The 23,098-nt window shown below is 30.6% G+C and overlaps 2 protein-coding genes across 8 annotated transcripts; one reads left to right on the forward strand and one right to left on the reverse strand.

The window, feature by feature from the left end:
- Nucleotides 1-7,111: 7,111 nt before the first annotated feature.
- LOC100808186 (ELMO domain-containing protein A) lies at nucleotides 7,112-12,390 on the forward strand. 3 transcript variants are annotated; one of them, XM_003534427.5, is made up of 9 exons: nucleotides 7,112-7,674; nucleotides 8,636-8,745; nucleotides 9,307-9,375; nucleotides 9,554-9,669; nucleotides 9,765-9,819; nucleotides 10,477-10,597; nucleotides 11,156-11,203; nucleotides 11,600-11,694; nucleotides 11,821-12,390. In XM_003534427.5, exons 1-9 carry the CDS (start codon nucleotides 7,590-7,592, stop codon nucleotides 11,920-11,922), a joined length of 801 nt encoding a protein of 266 aa, XP_003534475.1. In that variant the 5' UTR covers nucleotides 7,112-7,589; the 3' UTR covers nucleotides 11,923-12,390. The 3 variants fall into 3 exon arrangements, with proteins under 3 accessions (XP_003534475.1, XP_006587780.1, XP_014617859.1); XM_006587717.4 differs by having other exon boundaries at nucleotides 9,810-9,819; XM_014762373.3 differs by having other exon boundaries at nucleotides 7,114-7,674; nucleotides 8,651-8,745.
- Nucleotides 12,391-15,139: 2,749 nt separating this feature from the next.
- Nucleotides 15,140-22,509, reverse strand: LOC100526878 (WRKY transcription factor). Of its 5 annotated transcripts, none has more exons than XM_041004780.1 (5): nucleotides 21,955-22,500; nucleotides 21,674-21,753; nucleotides 20,915-21,076; nucleotides 16,811-17,015; nucleotides 15,140-15,625 (listed from the first exon to the last, which is right to left on the reverse strand). In XM_041004780.1, the coding sequence occupies exons 1-4, from the start codon at nucleotides 22,234-22,236 to the stop codon at nucleotides 16,853-16,855; spliced, it is 687 nt and encodes a 228-aa protein (XP_040860714.1). In that variant the 5' UTR covers nucleotides 22,237-22,500; the 3' UTR covers nucleotides 15,140-15,625; nucleotides 16,811-16,852. The 5 variants fall into 5 exon arrangements, with proteins under 5 accessions (XP_040860714.1, XP_014635042.1, XP_040860713.1 ...); XM_014779556.3 differs by having other exon boundaries at nucleotides 15,255-15,625; nucleotides 16,811-17,045; nucleotides 21,955-22,508; XM_041004779.1 differs by lacking the exon at nucleotides 15,140-15,625 and adding an exon at nucleotides 16,405-16,535 and having other exon boundaries at nucleotides 16,811-17,045; nucleotides 21,955-22,509.
- Nucleotides 22,510-23,098: the final 589 nt, after the last annotated feature.

Genomic DNA, 23,098 nt, shown 5'->3' on the forward strand with positions numbered 1-23,098 from the left:
TTTATGATTTTTAGATTCTCCATTCCTTTGGTTTCATCCTAAACATTTCCATTTTTCAGTTTTAATCGGTAGAATTTATATTGAAATGAAAATTGAATCAACCGATGGTATTGAATAATATCACAAAATATTATTTTATTTTTAATGATGTTTTTAAATTATGATGTTACTATACCAAAACTTAATTTATCACAAAATGATCTATTTAAATATTTTTAGAAGACCTAAAGACCCAATTAAAGCTAAATATAAGAATGAAACTTTTTTCCAATGCATTAGAGTTGGGTCTAGTGATGGGAATTTTGATCACTTGCATGAAGTCCTAGGTTAACTTAAATTCCATTGTCATAGTATAAAAAGAAAATGAAACTTTTTCTTACTAAATATTAGAAAGAAAAAAAACATTTTGAGATGCTAGCTAGCTAGTGTGTGTTTTTATCACATAGATGCTTGCTAGTGCCTATATATGTCTTGTGACTTTAATTAACTCTTTATATATATATATATATATATATATATATATATAAGTAACAAGGATTATATTGTGGGAAGTGAGTAGGCACAAACGTATCGAGTGGGTCAGGGATGGATTTGGATTTCTCTCTTCTATTCCTTTAAAGGAGTAGGATGTAAGAGAAATGAAAATAATATATATATATATATATATATATATATATATATATATATATATATATATATATATATATATATATATTAATTTATATGTTCTATTGAAATTTCTTTTCATATTCACAATTATAAATATTTGACAACTCATAAAAGCTTATGGTCACTGGTGGTTTGTAATTGTGACAGCGTTATATATATATTATTAATTAATCTTTTTCATGACCTAAAAAGTTGTCTAATCCCTAATCAAAATCAGTTAAAACAACTTGAAATAGAGAGGGCAAAGCACTATGCAGTGCCATCCAATGAACCCCACCCTTATTTAAATGTGGATAGACTATAAGCATAGCATGTTTTTTTTTTTTCCGGTGTCTATGCTCACTCATCTACTCCAAGCAATATTAAATAAATTTGAGGTTATTTTTATTCCTTTATGTGCATATTGAATGAGTGTCCAAACACGCACCATTAATAGCACCAGATGATATTTTTTTATATATGACACTATGATCTAAAAGCATTCCCAACTAATTGTATTTATATAGCATTTTTAAGTGAAAGTGTTATTTAATAAAATAGAGTTTTATCAAATAATATAGTTTTCAGGTAAGACTTATTCCCTCAGGTAATGTTCGATCATTTATATATATATATATATATATATATATATATATATATATATATATATATATATATATATATATATATATTCTTTTGCTTTCTATACAACTAGATAGAAAGAGAGGAAAACTTTATAAAATCATTTTATTTTCCATTCTTTTTCTTTCTTTCCTTCTCATTTCTTTCTTTTCGTTACTAAACCAAAAACATACTAAAAACATACTGTAAATGTTTTTCTTTCTTTCCTTCTTGTTTCTTTCTTTTCTATTTTCCTTACTAAACCAAGAACATATTATAAATATTTTTCCAACATAATAGCTCACTGACTAATGGCTAAGTTGCGTAGAATATTATAATCCTGAATATAAAATATGGCACCTAACTTGTGTGATATTGTGTAGGTGGTCTAACTTCACACGCGGCTAAGAAAAATAGGAAAAAAAAATTAAGATATAGTGCTCACTACCCATACCCTGGCCACATATGGGAGGATTGATGATAATATATAACAAGAAGTCTTCAAATGGATTCCTTTCTCCCTTATATATCCACATATAAAACTTTTAAATATTTTCTCATGATTTTTATGGTTCTAGCACTAAAACATCCACTCACCCTACACCGATCAAAATGGTTTAGACGAATGATGACCTGTGTGAGACGATATTTAAAAATTAAAAATTAGGCAACGATAATAACTTTCATATATATATATATACACACACACATTAAATTCAACGTTAGAAAGTATAGCACGCATTGGCGTCGTATTAAAATCATCATGAAATTGTGATCAGAATCTTGCAACTGGCATAACATCGTTATAACAACTCAAAAAATATATATGATGTGATTATAATTATTAAATAAAAGCTCTCATTAGTTTTATTCAAAGAAAATAATTGATAATATCGCATATACACCCCCCACGAGTTAATTAGAAGCGAATCATATGTACTGAGAAATAAATAATAAATTAGAATTTGATAAGCTCTCAATTCGTCAGAATAGCCATTCAATATGTTATAATCATGACAAGTGAGCTTTCGGAAGCTGGTATGGCCCCATGGCCATTGATTCAACATTTTTTTTTTATCGTAAGGGGCCATGCATTTTATGCAGCCGAAAGGGCTACACGGTTTATATATATGATTTTCTGAAATTTAGTGGTGCAGGCCTATATTATACTTTAAACCACACAAAGCAAGAAGACATACGCGTATGGAACAAGAAAAATGTGTTCACGACTCACGTAGACTGCAAGCATTAATAAGAAAGTGAATACCCTTTTTTTTTAGAAATCTGGATCTTAATTATCCCAATTTTTCTATTGAGTGAAAAAGAACATTCCAACGACATTTTAAAATTTTCTGAAACGTGGTGATGCAGGCCTATATTATACTTTGACCACACGGGCAAGACGACATGCGAGTATGGAACAAGAAAATTGTGCTCACGTAGACTGCAAGCACTAAAAAGAAAATGAGTACTCGTTTTTTATTTTTGGTTGAGAAATCTAGACCTTAATAATCCCCATTTTACTACTGTAAGAATGAACATTTCAACCTTTTTTAAAATTTTATATCAAAGTTATTTGAACACAATTTGAAATAAAGAAAAAATAATAATTTTGTAAACTGTTGAAGGTGGTGATTTAGTCCGGTTAACATATAAACTGTGTAATATATAACGTGCACTTTAAATGCAAAATAGAAATGTGATTTAACAAAATTATTTATTTTTCTCTTTTTTTTTTGTATATCATATATGTAATTGGTTAAAGCATTTGCCGATTAACTTTTGTCAAAAAAAAAAAAATTGAGCATTTGAAGTGAAATCGTCTTGTTTAACACATTTTTTATTCAGTGTTAGAACCTAGCACTTTATTTTAGGAATTTGAGCTCAAATTTACTCAAACATGACATGTTAGTATTATTTTACTTTGGTATCAGATTTTTGTGATTGTTTAATTAAGGGAAAACATCAATCGACACCAAATGTCAAATTTGTGCTCTTGCACCTTTTAATTAATTATGTCTTTTGGTAGAATTTGAAATTAAGTAATCCAATAGTTTGAATAATTTAATATCATTGTTTTGATAATATATATCATAAATTTATTATAAATTAGACATTAGATGTTATGTTATCTAGCAATAGAAAATTACTTATACTTTTAAATATTGGGAAGTATCAATTATTTTTTAATTTTTTTATTAGAAGTTTTATAAACTTAATTAACAATATAAGAACTTTCAAACTCAACAGTTAGATTGATTAATTTCAAATTTTGTATATAAAAATATATATTAGGCAGTGTAAGTATGCAAGTTTGACACTTATAAGTGTCAAATGATCCTTTTCCTTCAATTGATATTAATATTTCAAGAATTTAACGTATGTAAAATACTAATATATAACAACTACTTATATATCAACTCAACATGAAATTTTACATTAATGTAAACTGATACCATATACATTTTGGTTTATTAGCCAAAAATGTTTTGTTTAGGAAAAATATAACATCAAAGAAACCAGAAAAGATTGATAGAGCATGCATGCTGGTTAGTCTTGGAAAAGTGAAGCACCCAAAAAAAGAGAGTACATGCATGTTTAATTCGCCCGCACGTAAAGTGGCTGCAACTTTTTTGGAGGCTCGGAGGATGCATGCATGTGGACCAAGCTCTTAAAATATCTGGACCCATTTATGCTGTATAATAAACAGTTTGCTAATTGTTTAACAAAAAGCTTGATCCACCTCAGCAATGTTCATTTTTAAGCTTGTAGCAAAACTCTTTAAATTATATAGCAACTTTAATAACACGAGTAACGATTATTGTCGAATCTAAAGTGTATGAAGAAACTTTGTAATAAGGAAAAAATAATTTGTGAAATATTCTGACGAAATCTAGTTTTTGCTAAGGTACCTATGGATTGTGAGAAATCTATCCTTGAAAACGGGACAATATCGATCGCGATGTTCTTGACTAAGAAGAAAAGTACTTGAAGTTCAATATCTCTAAATCGAATCTAAACAAGATACTGCGTGTGTATATTGATTCTTATTATATACTTTATTTAAGTTTAAAATTAACTAAAAGAGCTTTTAAGTTAAAAATTATAAATTGAAGAAGTAAAAAAAAATGTATAATGTTGGTGTAGCTGAAAGTTTTCTACACACACTTTTACAAACGAACTTCCCACTGCATCCATCATGCCCGGGCCATGTTTGGTAACATCCCATGTGAATGTGACTTCTGTTTTCAAAAACTTAGAGAGCATTATGGTCGACTCGACCCCAGCTTACAGAGACACATGATGCTGTCTAATGCCCTCACAAAGTTTTAGCACGTTCAAGAAATACTGAATCTGGGTAATATAAATTTTATAGCGTTTTAAGGTTTTGAAATCGTTGTCCTGCAAATTTAAAAATTTCACGAATTCACTACTACTATATTTGATGGAAAAAGAGTCTGATTATCTATCTTTAAGATTTGTTTGATTTTTAATAATATTTAAACCCCATTAGAGGATATTCTCTTGTTCTAGAGGAAAAAAGAAACTAAGGAACTATATGTCGGCTGATAAAAAAAACATAAGGAACTATATGTCAGAATAATCATCAACCAACCTCCAACATAATTTTTTTCCTTATTTTAATTAAAGGCACAAAATCACTTAAGACAATTAAACCTTAACTAGAGTTCCAAAATGTATGTGAAAACTATCTTAATATCTACTATCAACTAATAATAGTCATGATGATATATACTACAGTAAAGTAATTACAAGTTCAATTTTTTTAATTAATTAATAAAAATAATATATAACAAGTCTAGTATTTAAACTTTATTTACAATGTTAGGTGCGCATACTAATACCAACTAATTATAAGTTTTGTTGCATTTTATAATATAATAGCCCAAAATACTAGCCTTTTAATGGTTCAATTAAGTAGACTAGAGCTACGTTGTTGTTATTTGCAACTAGACTAGATTCATACGAATCTCAACAAATAATTTCGGTATAACTTCTTTAACTTTTTATTAAACTCGACTCATAATATTAATAAATTACCATACCAATAAATTATACTCAGCTTATTAGTTGTCCTCCTTGGATATATATTAGAATTCATAAAATATTTAGTATTTACAAATATACAATTGTAACAAAAACAGTTTTCACATATACAAAAAATTTGTTGAAAGCAAAAAACTCAGTCAAATGAATAACCTAACACTGTGTATGCTCTCCCATCGAATGAAATAGAGCAAGAGGGGGTGAGTCGGAAAGAAAAAGAAAGCAACTAAACAAAGTTTTTTTTTCTCTCACTGAATATCGCTTGTAAGATTATTAAAGAAATGAAATGAAGTTTCATTATATTTTTTTACTGCAGTTTCATTATATTTATGTTCTGCTCCATTCTATCCTAAATTTGGGACAAATATATATAATTTAGTTCTGCAAGAGAGAATGATGAGAATGATTTTGTTTGTGTTATGTTTTTTTTGTGTGTGTTATATGTTTCTTCCTCATTAATTTTTAAATTCCCAAACAAGGGAATGCATTCACCCTACCCACGTGATTTTCTTTTAGAATAATAAAAATAAAAAGTTTGGTTTGATAAATTGACGTGACTCAATACGTTTTTTGTGATTAATGTAAAAAAAAATTTTAATCATGTATGAGGGTGGTTTAAGTAGCCTAAAACCTGATTTGGGTTGTAAGTCAACGTGTGTGCTATTTTGAAGATCAAACTTAATTTTTGTTGTCTACGTTCAACTAGCCAGTTTGAAGAATGTTGTAAAAAAAAAAAGCTTCAAAAAAAGAAAAAAAAAACATAATTTAATTAATCATTAATCCATTTAATTCACTTCACGTGATGGTCATGTATGAGAGCGAGATAGAACTTTAAACCCACAACTGCATTTTACAAAGATTTTATGAGTGTCTTTGGAATTGCATCTCTACCTTTAAATTAAATAAGCAAATTCACTAAAAGCTACAAGTGATAACATTAAAATTACACTTGATACGCATTTCTTCGTATACTTTTGAACATTTATATTCAACTAGTCTTAATATAAATATCATTTAATAATAAAATAATCATTAAATATAGTGTGTCAAAGCATATTTTCCGAACATTTTTCATGAATATTAACAAGTTGACCCATTCTTTAATACATTTTATTAAAACTCATTAAAATTACAAAGTTATGAATAGAAACACTCATTAAATAAATTGAACCGAAACTTGTACAATTTTATAATTTCTTAATATATAAAAATTATAATTTCTAATAAATTTAATTAATAATAAAAAATTGATTTAAAAAAATTTGTTAAAAAGTATGTTATTAAAAAATTATATACCAATACTAATGAAAACAAGTAATAATGATTTGTTTCCATTAATTAATATCTTGATAAACAAAATAAATATTTTTTATAAATTATTGAAATTTATTTAAGAGATTAATTTTTTATCACATTTTTTTATATAAAATCTCTAATCTTATGATAATAATGTCACACCATATTAATAAAGTATTGTGTTGTGTGTCTAATTTCATGATTTCTTTTTTATATTAAAAGTGAAAGCAGGAAATGAAATGAGAAAGAGTTTCGTGTGTTTTTTTAGCATGGTTAAAGATTGAGTGTTTTTTAATCCATAGAATTTTATACACAAATTGAGTACGAATTAAATAATTAAATAGATAATTTTTATCAAGTGAATGCAAAAGAGGTAAATTGTCTAACTACATGAAAAAAATTAAATAATAATAGTAATAATTATCTTTAAATTGAATAAAGTAAAATAAAATAAATGCCAGCATATGTAAAGTGTAAACGAGAGAGCCAACCGCAGTCCTGTCTGTCTTCCCAAAGGTTGAGAGGGTGAAGGAAGGATGCGTTAAACGTGCGTTCTAGAGAGAGAAAATAAAACAAACAAGTCATTCTCTCTCTATTCTCTTCTGTAACTCTCTTTCTGCTCTCAGATCTTGCAAAACCCCTTTTCTTCATTACTAAATCCCTTATTCTCTTCTCTTAAAGATTCTTTTCTCTTTCTTTCTCACTTCTTTTTCTTTCCTTTTTCCGTTTGTTTCCCGGGAAAATCTCCAACCGCAACCTCTTCTTCGATCTTTCCCGCTCCCTCCAATCGCTTCTTGCTCCGTTTTTCCCCTCCCGCATTTCACCTCACTCGCATTTTCCGCCTCGTACGGCATCGCTGTCCACAGTGCAATTATTTTCCGGGAAAGTGGGGGGTTTTCCTGGAAAACAGAGCATTCTCCCGATGACAATACCGTTGCTGTGAAAAGGTGAAGAAAATGGATGATAGAGGCGGTTCCTTCGTCGCTGTGAGAAGAATTTCGCAGGGTCTTGATCGAAGCAACACGTGCCATTCAAGTTCCGGTAAAAAAATTTCACTCGTGATTTTCGCGTTTTTTCAATGTTTGATTCATTCTCTATTCTCTCTCGCTCTCTTCCTCTCTCTCTCTCTCTCTCTTACTCTCGTAATAGTCTTTGAATCGAGATTGAACTCGGGTTTTTCACTTGCGTGATGTTTGCGGATGTTCAAAATTGCGTTGGTGGGTGAATTACCGAATTCACTATTCATTCATACAGCTACTACTTTTTAGTAAATTTTAATTAATTTTTTTTTTTTAATTTTGATTGGTTTGAGACTTTGAGTTGAGCTTGGTAGAGATCTCTATGGAGCTCAGTTTACTATGAAAAGGTGTTAGTTAATCTTATCTTAGCGTTAAAAGTTGTTTAATGTGGTTAATTTATAGGTTCGACCTGTGATGGTGTTATATCATAGATCTAGCATTCGTGAAATGCATTATTAGTGTTTATGTATATTGGAAAATGCAGATACTGTTGTATTTCTTTCTTTTCATTTTAGCGTGAAGCTGAGTTCTACTGTTTAGTTGCAGAAATAGTGGGAAATTATGAATAAAGCAAGCTTGGTGGGTGACACTATGATTGAAACTGAGCAAGTGGCTACCATAATGATTAAAGCAAAGACCACTCTTCCCTCGGGTTATATTTGGTTGCTTGGCTTTGTCCTTGTTTCCTTGTCCTCAGCCTAGACAATAATATGAGTAGCAGAAAACAAAATACTTGTTTGAGGGATTCCTCGGTTCAAAAAGTGATAGAAAAGGAAACGGGGAAGGGATAGGCAATATTTTGTGGTTAGGATAAGGTGGGAGGTTGTAGAAAGCATAGGTGAACAAGAGCTGTGGTGTGCTGAGGAATAATTAATTACTTATAAAACACATGATTGATTTCTGTCGAACAGATTTATTGTAGATTTGTGACACAAAAATTGGAAGCTCGATCTTCATTTATGGGCAATTTTATTTTGTTACAGCTGAGTTTGTGACAGGATCAACAGCATGGCTTGGCAGAGGTCTGTCCTGTGTCTGTGCACAGAGAAGAGAAAGTGATGCCCGACCCTCTTTTGATTTAACTCCAGCCCAGGTAATGCTTTTTTTGTGATTTAATTACTGAAGCAGTAATTTGATACTCATTAAGTAATTCTGTTAATTTTTCTCTTGGGCATCTTCCTTCAAAAAAATAAATAAATAAATTTTTTATTGTGACTTTGTTGATGTTCTTTTAATGAGATAAGCTTCTTTTGAACTATTTGGAACAACCAAAGCCTTTTCAGAATTTCATGCAATAAGAACATTGAGCTATAAATTCTTATTGAAATTTGAAACATCTACCCTTTTACCAAATAAAAAAGAATAAAATTCAATTGTATTTGGGGCTATGTGTTTTGTTTTGTTTATTGTTTCTGGAAATTACACTCATTTTGAAAAAATTGTAACGTACAAAATTTATAGCTTGCTCTGAACTTGTAACAGCTACTTTGGCACCCATGTTTCACATGCTTGGTTTTTTTGTTTTTTGTTTGCTTGTGCTGTATACCTTGTGAGATCAAAATAACATGTCACTCTCTACTTATTCTTTCTATTATTAAATATTGTTTATAATTATGGCACGAGAAATTCTTAGTGCTGAATCTTCAATTCGCAGGAGGAGTGCTTGCAGAGACTACAAAGTCGCATTGATATTCCATACGATGGTTCTGTCCCTGAGCACCAGGTACCCCTTCTATTGATATTTTTCAAGTTGTTGTGAGTGATATGGCAATAACTATGAAGTCCATCAAAGATTTTAAGCCATGTACACATTACTTTATGTACTGCCTTTGTCTTACCATATGTGCAATCTTTTGTCTCTCAAGAATGTAATTTAATTTGTTTTTGATGCATTGTCTTAGGATGCCCTAAGAGATTTATGGAATGCAGCATTTCCCGAAGAAGAACTCCATGGTTTGATTTCTGAGCAGTGGAAGGACATGGGCTGGCAAGGGAAGGATCCATCAACAGATTTTAGGTAGATATTATTCTAGATGTTTTAATCTCTATTCATATTCTTTCTTCAGTCAAACTACTTGTTTTTAATAATTTCTATTTGTATTTATTTGGTAGGGGTGGTGGTTTCATATCATTGGAGAATTTGTTGTTTTTTGCTAGGAATTTCCCGGTATGATCTCTTTCTATTTTTGTTCACACTTTTTTCAATATTGTAAAAAATATTTTAGAGCCTTATTTTTTTACTTGACCAAAATCAATGCGTAGATTTAGATTGTTATAAATAAAGCTTATTTGATCACCGGAAGGAATTAACAATTCAATCATATTAGGATTTCACCCAAAAGAAATGCCATTTGTGTTTCTAATTGTAAATAGTTATAGGACTATTCTGTAGATAAATATTCTGTTCTTGGATATTTATCTGTTTGAAGAATGAGTACTTCCTCTTTCTAAATTTGAAAATGAGGGATTGTCATCTTTTTCTTTCTTGGTTCTTGGATAAATATTTTTTTCTTTCTTCCTCTTATCCCTTGTTTCCTTGTATATTTTTACTTTCTTGGTGTTAAATAAGCATAGACTACAGGTCTCATTTGTTATGAATGGTTGCCAATTTTGTTTTAGGAATATTATGTATCACACATGTCACTATGATCTTTCAGGTTTTACCAGACACATTTTTGCATTTCTTTTAGACCCTAATTCCCTGAGGGTTTCTCTTTGTTAATCTAGTCTTGGTTCAAGCCTCCAAGAATGGTCAACCTAAATTTAAATCAGTCTTTGCTATTCATTTATCCTAATCATAAAGCTTGAACTTTTCATTTTGTAGAAATCCTTTCAAGATCTTTTACGGAAGCAGGAAGGAGATCGGTCAGTGTGGGAATATCCATTTGCTGTTGCTGGTGTTAACATCACATTCATGCTTATTCAGATGCTGGATCTTGAAGCAGGTTATTTTACTTCTCCTTTTAGTTTTCTAGTCTCAGAATATTTCATGTATAAAAGATGAATTGGGGATGCCTTTATGTATGGGCACATTTGTTTCTGCATTCTGGTCTGCTGACATAAAATTTTACCAGTTAGTTACTCTTGCACTATCCAGTTACCACCGATCATGATCTGAATGATGGTCAGTGCCACATTGTAATTATAAGGAATTAGATTACATGTGTCCAAGGGCCTATTTTCCTTATCCCAATAGCATAAAGTTTTTACTTTATTTGAAAGAATGGAAGTTGGTCATTCCAATCCAATGACGTAGGCCAACCTTATACATCCACTCCCCACTTTTAAACATTTTTATAATAATTTTTTGCATATTATACAAATTGTTTTTTCTTGGTTCCAATGAATATGGCTTGTTACCAATTATAATATTTTCTGATGTGAGATATCATTAAATTGCATGTTTCTTAATGCATACTATTGCAGCATAGATGTTTTTCACAAGTAATGAATGAATTGAATTTGCTTACTATGTTATCTGTTACTAATGTTTTCCTTGACAGTCAAACCTCGGACACTGGTGGGAGCAACTTTCCTAAAATTTCTTGCAGGTAGCCTTTATAATTCCTCTCATTAATCTATAAATTTTACTTCAGTTTGGATGGGAAGCAGGGAGATAGGAACTTAACCATAACTAAATGGAAAAATGCAAAATGTTACAAAAGTATTGAGTACATTTGTTTTGATTTAAGAAAGGCATTTTTTTTTACCGAGCATGTTTCTTCCACTACCTCTCTTTCACTTATCTTTTCTAACTTCTTTTTTTTTTCTCACCTGATTGGTGCTACATAATTTGTATTAGATTCATGAAAAAATTTCATGTGAAGTGGCATTGCTTGAAGAAAATACTTGTGTTTATAGCTTTTACATGATAGTGGCAGCAGTCTTCGTTTTATGTTAGTTTGCTGTTTCAAGTTACTAAATTCGTTTCTATGCTTGTCTGACAGAAAATGATTCAGCTTTTGATCTTCTCTATTGCATAACATTCAAGATGATGGATCAACAATGGCTTTCTATGCGTGCTTCATACATGGATTTTAATGTATGTATTTATCATGAATTTATTCTGTAGAGATTAGGAAATATTATGGCACTAGCAAATTTAATTGAAGTACATAAGTTTCTTTGGATTGCTAGTGATTATCAACATGTTACTTATGTTTAACAGACAGTAATGAAATCTACACGCCGTCAGCTGGAGAAAGAGCTTCTACTTGAAGACATAATGCGGCTAGAAGATGTACCCTCATACAAACTTCTCACACGATAGTTGTCCGTGCTTACTCCGAGTCTACTAGTTTTAACCAGAAGGTTTTACTTGATGTGATGCTACTCTTATAATTACGATTCCTTCCAATTCGGCTTTTAACCTTCTAACAAGACTGAGGCGAGCCTAAGTATGATATCATCAAGGTTCTGGAGGCAGCAGTTGAGCTTTTAATCTAGTTGGAGGAAAACATTGTGGGTGGGACAAACTGCCAGGGGAGTCTGAAAAGTAGGTTTGCTTGGTACCAAAAAAGATTAGATTGTAATGAATTGTGGTTTGCCTATATATTTCCTCAATGTCCATCAATGGGCAAATATAGCTTGCAGTATTGTAATTCAGGCAGTTTGTACCCTTTTTTCTGGTCTACAGGCAGAGGTGTACCTAAGTAGGTAGATTCTGCCTTGGGCCTTGTTTGTGGAGGAATTGATATGCTGCATATTGTTGTTTGAGTAAGACTTTAACGTTTGAGTTGATGAATAGTACCTTAACTATTGCTTATGGCTTAAAGTACCATGGTTTTATTTTATGCCTGCTTTTCTGGTGCTCTATCAGAGAAAAGATAAATTCTTGGGGCATTCATAATAATGAAACTGATCTTGGTCATTTATAAATATCACCTCAAACTAACCAGTGAATTTGGTTAGCTAACTAGTTTCAGTGAGTTATGGCTTGGTTGTACAATTGAACAAATGCGAGTAAATTTGAATTGGTTCTGAAGTGAATTGAATTAGTACGAGTATTGGTGAAACTTGTATTTATAGTTATTCTACATACAATAATTTCTCAGCAAGCGGAGTGAATGTATGAGTACTGAATTTACTTTCATCTCTTGAAAATTACCAGCGGTAATGAAATGGGAGAACAGTGTGCTCTTTCTTTTAAATAGTAGATAATAAAAGACTCGCGGGGTACAATAATTAAAGACTTCGGTTAGTTGCTTAAGTGGGCAATTAACTTTCTTATTAAAACTAGTGCAACCTCTGTAAAAAAAAAAAAGCTAGTGCAACCTATTAAATTAGAAGGAAATCACCCATACGTCTTTGTGGTGCATTGGTTCGTTCACAAACTTTCGTACCATCCATCATTTTTCTTAAATTTATTTACCTTTGGATGAGTAAAAATGAGGGAGATGACATTTTAAAATTTTGAATAAAAGAAAGAATGGAGAGAAAATTTTGCATTTCTTTATTTCTTAAAGTAATTTTTTTGCCTTCTCTTCCCTTATTTTCTTTTTCAATCAAATAAAAAAATTTAAAATTATAAAATTTTCTTTATTATTTTATTTTCCTTTATTCAAACATATGGTAAGAGTTCGAATGATTTTTCTTTTGGAGGAATAAATTAAGTGCAACCTCTCAACAATGAGTACAAAGAGCATTAATGAATGAACCATAGAGAGACATAAAACTTCGTTTAGGATTTATATGATCGTGAACATGTTCCCACCTGAAAGAATAAGCTATTAATTCCAACATAAAAACACAACGGCTAGGAAATGCACTAATGAAGCGTAAGGGACAACAAGACTTGTTTAGCATTTATATGACCGTGAACATGTTCCCACGTAAAAGAATAAAATTATAAAACTATTAATTCTTACATGAAAAAACTATTAATTCCAACATAAAATCAGACGTAGTGAATTGCGAAACAATAATGTTTTTCTCACACTTCTTCATGAAAGGTGAGATGAGTAAAAAAAAATAGAAAAAGAAAGAAAAAAGGAAATAAACAAAAAAGAAGGATTACAAAAATAAAATATTGGAATTTGCTAGCATGTAAACACTTATTTTTAACCAAGATTATCTTAACAAACTATACCTTAAATGTATTTTTTAAAAATTGAAGTTATAGTTTATTAAAATACTTTAAAAAAAAAAAGTAGGTGTGTATAAAAAAAAGTGAATGTATGTTAGCGAATTTAATTCGCAAGTTATACCTTAATTGTATTTTAAGATAATTATAATTACAACCTGCTAAAATACTCCTAAAAAACAAGTGTTTTTGGAGTTAGCTGACCTTTAGGGGATCAATCCTTTGTCATGCTATTATAGCACGTGTGTCATCTAAGGCAAAAGGAGAATCATAACTTGATATCATCCTCACCATCCTCCTGCTTATCTTTGATAGTTTACTCAGGGCTCCAAACTCAAAGTTGGCAACTATATATGGGAGTTGCACTCGTTGAAAGGCTTAACCCAACACCTTATTACGCAATCTGTCGACAGACATACACTACCTTGTTCACATTCCCAAAGACACAATTTTCTTTTGAGTGGATTCACAACATGTCAAGCTCTAGCAAGGTTCGTTGTTTTGCATCTATTTAAAGCACATACGTACATACTTCATTGCCTGTGCGGCTCCTCTTGGTCAATTCCTTTAAGTTTCATTATTATGAACATAATCCCTAGGTGGGATACTTAATGTATTAGCTATTACATTGCACAGAAATGGATATGCATAACACCTAATGTTCATCATTTACGGCTATGACTAATAGGTATCTAATTCTCACTCCACTAAATTTCATCTCTCAATGTGGGTGTCCCTGTATAGTCCTTTTGTTGTTGGTGTTCTTTTTTATCATTACGTATTTCACTGTTCTAGTTGAAATTTTGTTTACCCTTACTATACTCCAACTTGATGGTTTCCACCATCTATCCAAGGTTAATTAGGCCCCTAGGATTTGGCGACCAACATATTAAAAAGCCTCCTACAAACACTTTATTCCTAATCGTTTCAAATAATGCTTGCATTCTGTCTTACCGTAATTGTTAGCATAGAGTTATTCGTACAAGATTCGTTTTCAATTCAATAATAATAAACATACATAAAGTTATTATACAAAAATGATTCATTTGATATATATACATTAGGGGTCTTAGTGGTATAATTTTGACTTAAGACTAGTTTGAATTAAACAAGAAAACTAAGTGTAGTGTAGTTTGGTTCAATTTAAATTATTTATAAAATTCGAACCAAATGTTTAGTTTGACTTGATTTTTACAATTTAAAAATTTTATCACTAAATATTAAAGAAATTGTTATTATTTAAACAAAACTTGAATAATAATTAGTTTAATAATTAATAATATAAATAAACAACAAAGTTTAACAATTTAAACTTAAAGTAAAATAATAAATATTTTCATATTAAATAATATTTGAATAATAATCATTCAAATTAAATAATAAAATAATAAATTATTCAACTTGAAAGTAAAATAATGCATAATACTTACTTTCAATAATAATACTGATTTCATAATACATGACCATAAACATAATATCCAACGATATTTAACGATTGAATTGACTAATTATGCATATTGAACAGAATTATTTGAATTATATATTTGAATATTGTGAGAGATGACATCTAGCTAGATGTTGGTTAGACAAGCCTTTTGAACTGATGGCATTGACCCAAAAGCTGGCTGGGACTCTTGTAGTTTTGGTGCGTAAGGTGGATTTTCTAACTCACCTACCTACAAGCCTCAGCAAGTTGGTGTTGAAAGTGCTTGTTAATCACTTGAGACCATAGATGACATTGTTGAACCTTGTTAGAGTTAGAGTACTTTCATTCCTGAGAAAGCCATGATTGCCCAAGAGCGCTGGTCGCTTGTGCATTTTAAGCCCATGTTAGAAAAGCCTATTCAAATAGATCATGAATCCCACCCGAATTTACGGCTCTAAAGTCGACCTGAAGCCCAAAGTTGTGCAAATCAACACCAAACAACAGCAACTTTTCTGAAATATCTACTCAATCCAGAGGAGAACGTCATGAGAAATGAAGAAGCTACGGATTGAAAATGAGCCAAAATTGGCAAAGAAATCTGCAATCCGTGCCTTTCATTCTCTTCCTTTAAGGAACTCAATGCATATACTGTACATAACAAGTGATTTTTCTGACAACATTAACATGCATTCCAGCAATACTCTTACTTTACAGTTTACATGTTTAGCTTAAATTCTTTAGACACTAAAATAGTGAAATTAAGTTGGGGATATGATATTGAAAAGTTTTGTTGTTTATTAAAAAGGTTATATGATATGAATCTTACATTGACTAGAATAAGAAGTTTAATGCAATACTTTAGTCATGGAGTTCTTCCACTTTTTGCTTACAAAAAAATGGAATTCATTCTTCCTCATGATAGACTAATCTTTTAGGTTGAACTCTTAAGCTACTTATATATTATTTAATATGAGAAGAGATGATACAAATCTTCATGAAAAATATGTTCATGTTTTATTATTTATATGAAAATAAAATTAAGATAAAGTCTATTAGACAAGTTTGTTATAAGTATATTGTTTGTTACGAAAAAAATTGGGCTAACACAGAAATGGAACTCGATCATTTTGTGATTTCTGTTAAATAAGTGACTTTCAAATAACCAATAAAACATGTACATAGTCACATACATTGAGATATATATAGATTCGTATCATTGTATCTCGCATTAAATAGCTGGTACGTGATACGCAATTATAAGTAGAGGATGCATTCAGATAATATCAGTTAGTACACGAGTACTGTAAAGATCAAGATATCTTATACACAATGTAAAAGTCCTTGACATCGCTACATATTCTGCTGTCTTATCTAGCTGAAAAGTAAAAAATAATACATAATCTATATATTGACAAAAAAAAAAGTTCCACATATATAGACCAGATAAAATATTTTTTTATGGGGTAATGGTTCCCTCGAAATATGAAAAATATGGAGAAAGAAATCAAGGGAAATGTTGTAACAAGCATATTATCGATACAGAGCGTTCTGAATAATAACATGATTGAGTTCATCACACTGAACTCTGTGACAAAGCACATGGAATGTATCAATAATTATGGTACCTTAATTGAGTTCATAATTAAATACCTGTTGATCATCATTATAAGCAAACGACATTGGCCTTGCTAGCTAGAAAGAGGTAAAGCATTCATTCTCTGATGAATTTGAATCGTCGCAAGGGGAGTGATTGTGTCTACCTTCATAGGTGGTTATCACCATACGACAATCCTCTGATAGTCGTTCAACCCTCTTCTTCACCCTACAGTTGTTGTGGGTGCACCGGTAATAACTTCTGCAATATCCCAACAAATGAGATCGACCACTAAGAAACAAATCGGAGTAAATAAATCAGAAACTCCAAAGATATATTTTTTAATCTTTAAATTGACATCATACTAGTTCATTAATTTACTCAAATGGAGCCAACATATGGTGCATGTGCTATGTTTAACAAATAACTATGTCGCGCACTTAAGTATATCGTCAGGATTTGATCCTTAGATTCATTTGCATGAAAAAAATAATCTGTTAAAGAAGATTAATTTCTTAAATGAATTTCAATACTTTGAATAATTAATTTCTGATTTCGGCTGCAGGAACTGGGATCACCAAAAAAAATATACTAGATGGGGGACTATAAATTGATGTGCATGACAGATACTGCGTAGAAGTTATTTTGGTTATATTTCAAAGGATTAACCTTAGAAGGGAACCTATCAAACAAAATCAACCTTACTTGCAGGCTGGCTTCTGAAATTTGTTATGTATTCTATTGATTATATTGGTTGGAGTTATCTGTTGTGCTTAGATTCCTTTAGAATTTAGCAATCATTCGCGGTATGGTATAATAAAAAAGACTTGAAAGTCTCGATGGTTTGCCATTATTGGTTAATATACATAGACCATATATAGTGGCTTATTATGAAATCATTTTTATACTGCTGATGTTAGAGTTGTGATTTTTATTAAACACCGATTTTCGGTCATTAAATGCAGATGCCTCTATTTCTTTCAGATTGATTGATTTGCCATTTTTATACTGTTTGAAAAGTTTGTGTAGGTATAAAGAGGTCATTGTGTATTAATTTAATGAGTTTATAGAAGTGTGAAATTATAATTTCATCTTTAATATAACTTTTAAATTATTATAATGACCAATTAACTTATCATTCTAGTAATACTTAGATTAAAAAAGTTTGTGAATTGAATAAAATATAAAAATATGCATATTGGTACTGCATCATTTTATGATGTAAACTATTGTTTGTTAAACAATGTGTTAATGTCAACCATGTCCCATCATCATATTTGAAAACATTTCTTCTTTCAGTTCCATGAACCTTTATCCATGAAGTCATTAATTCCAATAATTCTTTCATCTTCCTAATTGCACTTCTAAGTAAATATATTTATATGCAATTGTTATGTTGGTATGCAACAGATATCTTGCTTTTTAGTTTAAGGATATAGGGTATAAATAGCATTTTGACCATTTTGCAATAGCGTCCGGAAGTACCTCTAGTGAAACTGTTCTTATATTGTTCCTTCCCATGCAGACAAACAACATTAATTTTAAGATACACAAAAAATGTTTATCATTTGGGTCAAATATGCTTGTTACAAATATGTAAAGCAATTAGCATAAGAATAAATCATAACTAGCTGTTTTGAACCAGGGTCCTGAACCCATTTTCTTCCTTATGACTAGATATATGTCTATTTACCCAGTGTCATTGAATTCAAGAAATCAATACACATATTCGTAAAAGGAATGATATTACTTAACACCAAGATGACAAAAAAAACCTGTCTTTTTCTCATACTAAATATTCAATATGTAAATCTGAATCTTTGTTTTGGTCTTGATATATATTTAACTTATACGGTCAATTGAACAAATTCAATGCATCCTTCACTTAGTTTCGATCCAACTGATTCAAACTTGAGTAACTAGTCTAAAGTTATTGGATTGATTATACCATTGAACCAATCGAAAATTAAGCTGAACCTTTTCAGGGGTTAATTAATTGAACCAATTTAAAAAATATTAATGCAAAATTTCATGAATGTGGTTTTAACTTATGACCTAATAATGCTGGTTAAAAAAAACTTATGATCTAATTACTTACTCTAATAACATCAATCACTATATCTCAACTATATTGATTATTATATCATATGGTTGATTATACAATTAAACCAATCTAAAACTACGTTGAACCTATTCAAGGTCATGCTAGTTTTTAAATTATTCTGTGACTTTAATTTTTTTAATAGAAATTATTTCTGTATGACTGTACAAGGTCAAATTTATTTTTCTGACTTTTATACAAAAAATGATTTTCTCAGGAGATATATTGCTGTATATGACTCAATCTGTTTGAACAATAACTTGTTAATTAAACTAATAACCTGGTATTCCAACCAAATAAATGATCCGATAAAGATTAATAAATTTGTTTTAATGCATACATGATCTATTACCTTCCATATCAAATCTTAAAATACGTCTCCCATTTTGAGAACATTTTCGAAAGATCTCATTATATGGTTGAACTGATCCAGACGCACCTTTAAAACTACTTTTTCTTTTACAGTTTATTGTGAGTGATGTCGAAACCAACTTGCTCCTCATGCACAACTAACTTACTCAATTCTTAGCTTTTACCGTAGTAGCATTGAGGCACATGACAATAACTCTTTCCCCTTTTCTTATTCAGGATAAAACTTATGTAAAACCTTTCATGATAATGTAGCTGAAAAATAAAATGCTCACACACATAGAAGTAACACAGAAGAACCTTGAGTGATAAGTCATATATTTTCACCAGATGTTATTTCACCAGATCTATTTGAATGAAAGGCTCCATGCAATTTTTTTGGTAACATAATATATTAATTAAATATGTAAAAGTAATAATAATATGATGATATGATCAAATAATATATTTCAAACTGAAAAGAAGAAGAAGGAATGCAATATAAACAATTAAAATAAAATTTGAAGCTTTATTAGATGAAAATAAGTACATTATTAGAGCAGCATGCAGTAGAATTATGCAGAACCTTCCTGTTTTGCTGTATCTGTTTTGTGAGTGGAAGGGTACATCTTTTGCTCTTTTCCATTTCATTATCAACTCACCTCAGTTTGCATTTTAAAAAAATAAAAAATAGATGAAAATAAGTATAAAATTATAACAGTATTCTTTATGACATTTTAACATAAGCATAAATTGGATTTGGAAAAACAGATGAATGATAGAGTTACAAGGAAAAACTTTAAGTTCAACTGCAGCCTTTTCCAGAGATGGATAAATATGCGGAGAAGTTTGTCATAGAAATACCACGACAAATTGGATGGTTTTGAAATAGAGTACGAAAGAGGGGACCCTATAGTGCACCCTATTGTCAAAACTCTAATAATAGCCCACCAAATATATTATCAGTATATACATATATTTATTTTCCCCCTTCCATTTCAATATTTGACTTGAAGTTAAGCCTAAGGCTCAATTAAAATGCATGAACAATTTATTATCTCTTCAGCATTATTTTATGCATTATTGAAAATAAACGATCATGAATCATTCCTTCTATTTCCTCAATAGGTCGTAGATTCCCACTATTTCTTTTGTCTTCGTGTGTTATTAAACTTTCGTGTATCCGTAATTCTTCTTACAAAACAAAAGTCTAAGATGAATGATGCCAATAAATCTTGTGACTTGTGATCACGATTTGATTAAATTATTCACTACTGACATAACTTTTTCCCAGAAAAGACATTTTACCTTCATTCCCCCCGGGTATAATGCCTCTGGTATTGCCAGTGTACTCAACCACGAACATTTTCTGTTCATAGACAGTTTCACACACCAAAAGTATATAGTTTATATATATTTTTCTTTTCATCAACCTCTCCCACATCTTGAATGTCTTGTAATTATTATATTCAATGAATGTCATTTGATAGGGTAGTTGAGCAAAATTCTTCAGTTCAAATCCTAGTTATTATGGCTTCCTTTTATCGAAATCAAGTGCTGCTTTAACTTCAGTTTTGATGAATCAGTACAGTAAAAAAATAATTCAACTTCCATGTGTTAATTAATTCAACTCATTATTATTTTTCCTTAAAACATATGTTTACTATAATGAGCAAATAAAAGTCATGGTTAATCAAGATTTGAATATTACCTTGGATGAAGGCTATTCTTGACAACTTTCTGGCCATATTTCCTCCATTTGTAACCATCATCAAGCACATCTACATCACTTCTTGTTTGGAAACAAAACCTTGGTTCTCTAAGCTTCCTCCTTATTTTCAACTTGTTCTTTTCTGTTGCTGCGCTCCTCCACCTACCACAATATATAGCATATATAATTAGCTACAAAACATTCTTCATCCCCGTTAATCACATTTCTCAAATTGAAACAAACGATTAGGACTTCAGATAAAAAAAAATAGAAATAGAAGATGGACAACTAATCTGTATGAGAGAACATGTGAAGTCACTAGTGATGTGCATAAGTGAATTCAAGAATCAACAAGTAGCAAGATTCAAGACATTTGAGTCTTTAAGCTCTTTCTCCCCATAATAACCTAAACGAGATTTTAAATTGTTATCGTGGTTGCAATTTTGTTACAATTCTCGATATTGTGAAAAGAAATTGTAGATGCGTCTTTAAAAACCATAATGTTACAGACGAAATCGTAGTTATGAACCGTATTGTAAAACCTTGTTTGAAGACAAAAGAAGCAATCCGTTCCTTATATAAGATTGGAGACCTTTTAGATTCTGATCTGATGTCTGAAGAATATCTCTTTAGTTGGATATATAAATAAATATTGTCTTGCATGCACTTGGAGAGAGAGAGGATAAGAGAGCAAAAAGAGGAGGGACATAAAAATTACAAATAGTGTAATGAAATTGAAGTTGGAGGAGAGATATATACCAAGCGTTGTTGTTGCCTTGATCACTACCATTTCCAGTGCAATTTTCTTCTTCGACAGGCTTTGGATCCAGAGTTCCTACCTAAAATACCATAGGCAAAATCTTTTTAAGAAACGTAGTGGATTGAATACCCTAAGATCGAAAAGGACACAAAAAAAATATCAAAAACGCAAAAGTAAATAAACTAATTATTATAGGGGTGAACAATAGAGAACTTTGTTCGATCTTAATTTCAATCATGGAGATTAATTTTGCAAAGTACAATTAAAAGTGAATAACCACCTCCTGGTCGTTATTCCAAGTTTTGATGGCAAGTTCGCTATGACTCACGAATCCGATGGTTGCTGCAGCGGCGATTGCAGTGGTGGCAGTAGCGACGACGAGGGTATCACTCTTTAAGGATTGAGAGAGGGGAGAAGATTGAGATTGTGAAGAGGGTGACAAGAAGCCAAGGACCTGGTTTTCTTCATATTGAACAAAACCCAATTCGTGTATGGCCTGTGGGGTGTTGGTGAACGAAACTTGAAGCTCATAATTGGGTGCGCCACCTCTCTCTCCTTCCATATCCCACTTTTGACTCACTAATTAACTAGTCTTTAATTTGCTTCGTCTTCTTCCTAGCTAGATAGCTAATTAGATCTTCTTCTAGTTAAAAAACCTTAAATTCTATGCCATGTGATTGGAAGGAACACAGAGAAATTAAGGGTAATTCCGCAGGCCGAGACAAGAAGGGTTTTGTACTTGGGTCAACTGCTACTACATGTGTTCCAGTTATGTTAACTCTTAGAATTATTCCTTCTCCTTTTTCTTTAAGGTGGTCTATTCTATTTCTAGTTTACACACACACTCTCTATCAATTAAATACACGTGCATTGTCCCACAAGTGTTTTTCAAGGAAATCTGTCTCAATTGGCGGGGAGAGGAATGGAATTATAGTTTGCCCTCAAGTTGTATGGATACCATATTTCAAGGAATTAAGAAAACATTGTTAAACAGAACAAGTAAAAATGTAGAATATTTAAATGAGTTTCTCTTTTTTACTTGACTTTAATTAGTCAAGATCAAATATAATTTTCAGATATAGAAAACTTTATACAAAAATAATATATTAAGAATTTTAAAACAGTTTCTACCTTTTATGTTCAATATTTTTATTTTAAAAATATGTTATATACATTTATAAAAGTATCCATATTTAATCTTACTTTAATAAGATTGTAAAACAATGGATATATTTTTTCATGATTTATTCTGTAAACTACATTTTATAAAAGAATTTTTGTAGTTAATACATCCCTCCTGAAACCATACATATATGAGGTCACAGAATCAAGGTGTAATTAAGTTTAAAGAAAATTATTTTGTGGAATTAATTATTATTAAACTGTCAAATTATAGAAGTGAATGGTGCGTGTGTAAATATTAA

This window comes from Glycine max, chromosome 9 (assembly GCF_000004515.6).
Source record: "Glycine max cultivar Williams 82 chromosome 9, Glycine_max_v4.0, whole genome shotgun sequence".
NCBI lineage: Eukaryota > Viridiplantae > Streptophyta > Magnoliopsida > Fabales > Fabaceae > Glycine > Glycine max.

Bases quoted from the DNA above. Each gene is read 5' to 3' on its own strand.
- LOC100808186 (XM_003534427.5), top strand. From the start codon at position 7,590: ATGGATGATAGAGGCGGTTCCTTCGTCGCTGTGAGAAGAATTTCGCAG. The intron at 7,675-8,635 runs GTAAAAAAATTT...ATTTTGTTACAG, and splicing joins CACGTGCCATTCAAGTTCCG to CTGAGTTTGTGACAGGATCA. The intron at 11,204-11,599 runs GTAGCCTTTATA...CTTGTCTGACAG, and splicing joins TTTCCTAAAATTTCTTGCAG to AAAATGATTCAGCTTTTGAT.
- LOC100526878 (XM_014779556.3), bottom strand. From the start codon at position 22,236: ATGGAAGGAGAGAGAGGTGGCGCACCCAATTATGAGCTTCAAGTTTCG. The intron at 21,077-21,673 runs GTATATATCTCT...ATATTGTGGTAG, and splicing joins CAAGGCAACAACAACGCTTG to GTGGAGGAGCGCAGCAACAG. The intron at 17,046-20,914 runs GTAATATTCAAA...TTTGTTTCTTAG, and splicing joins AAGAATAGCCTTCATCCAAG to TGGTCGATCTCATTTGTTGG.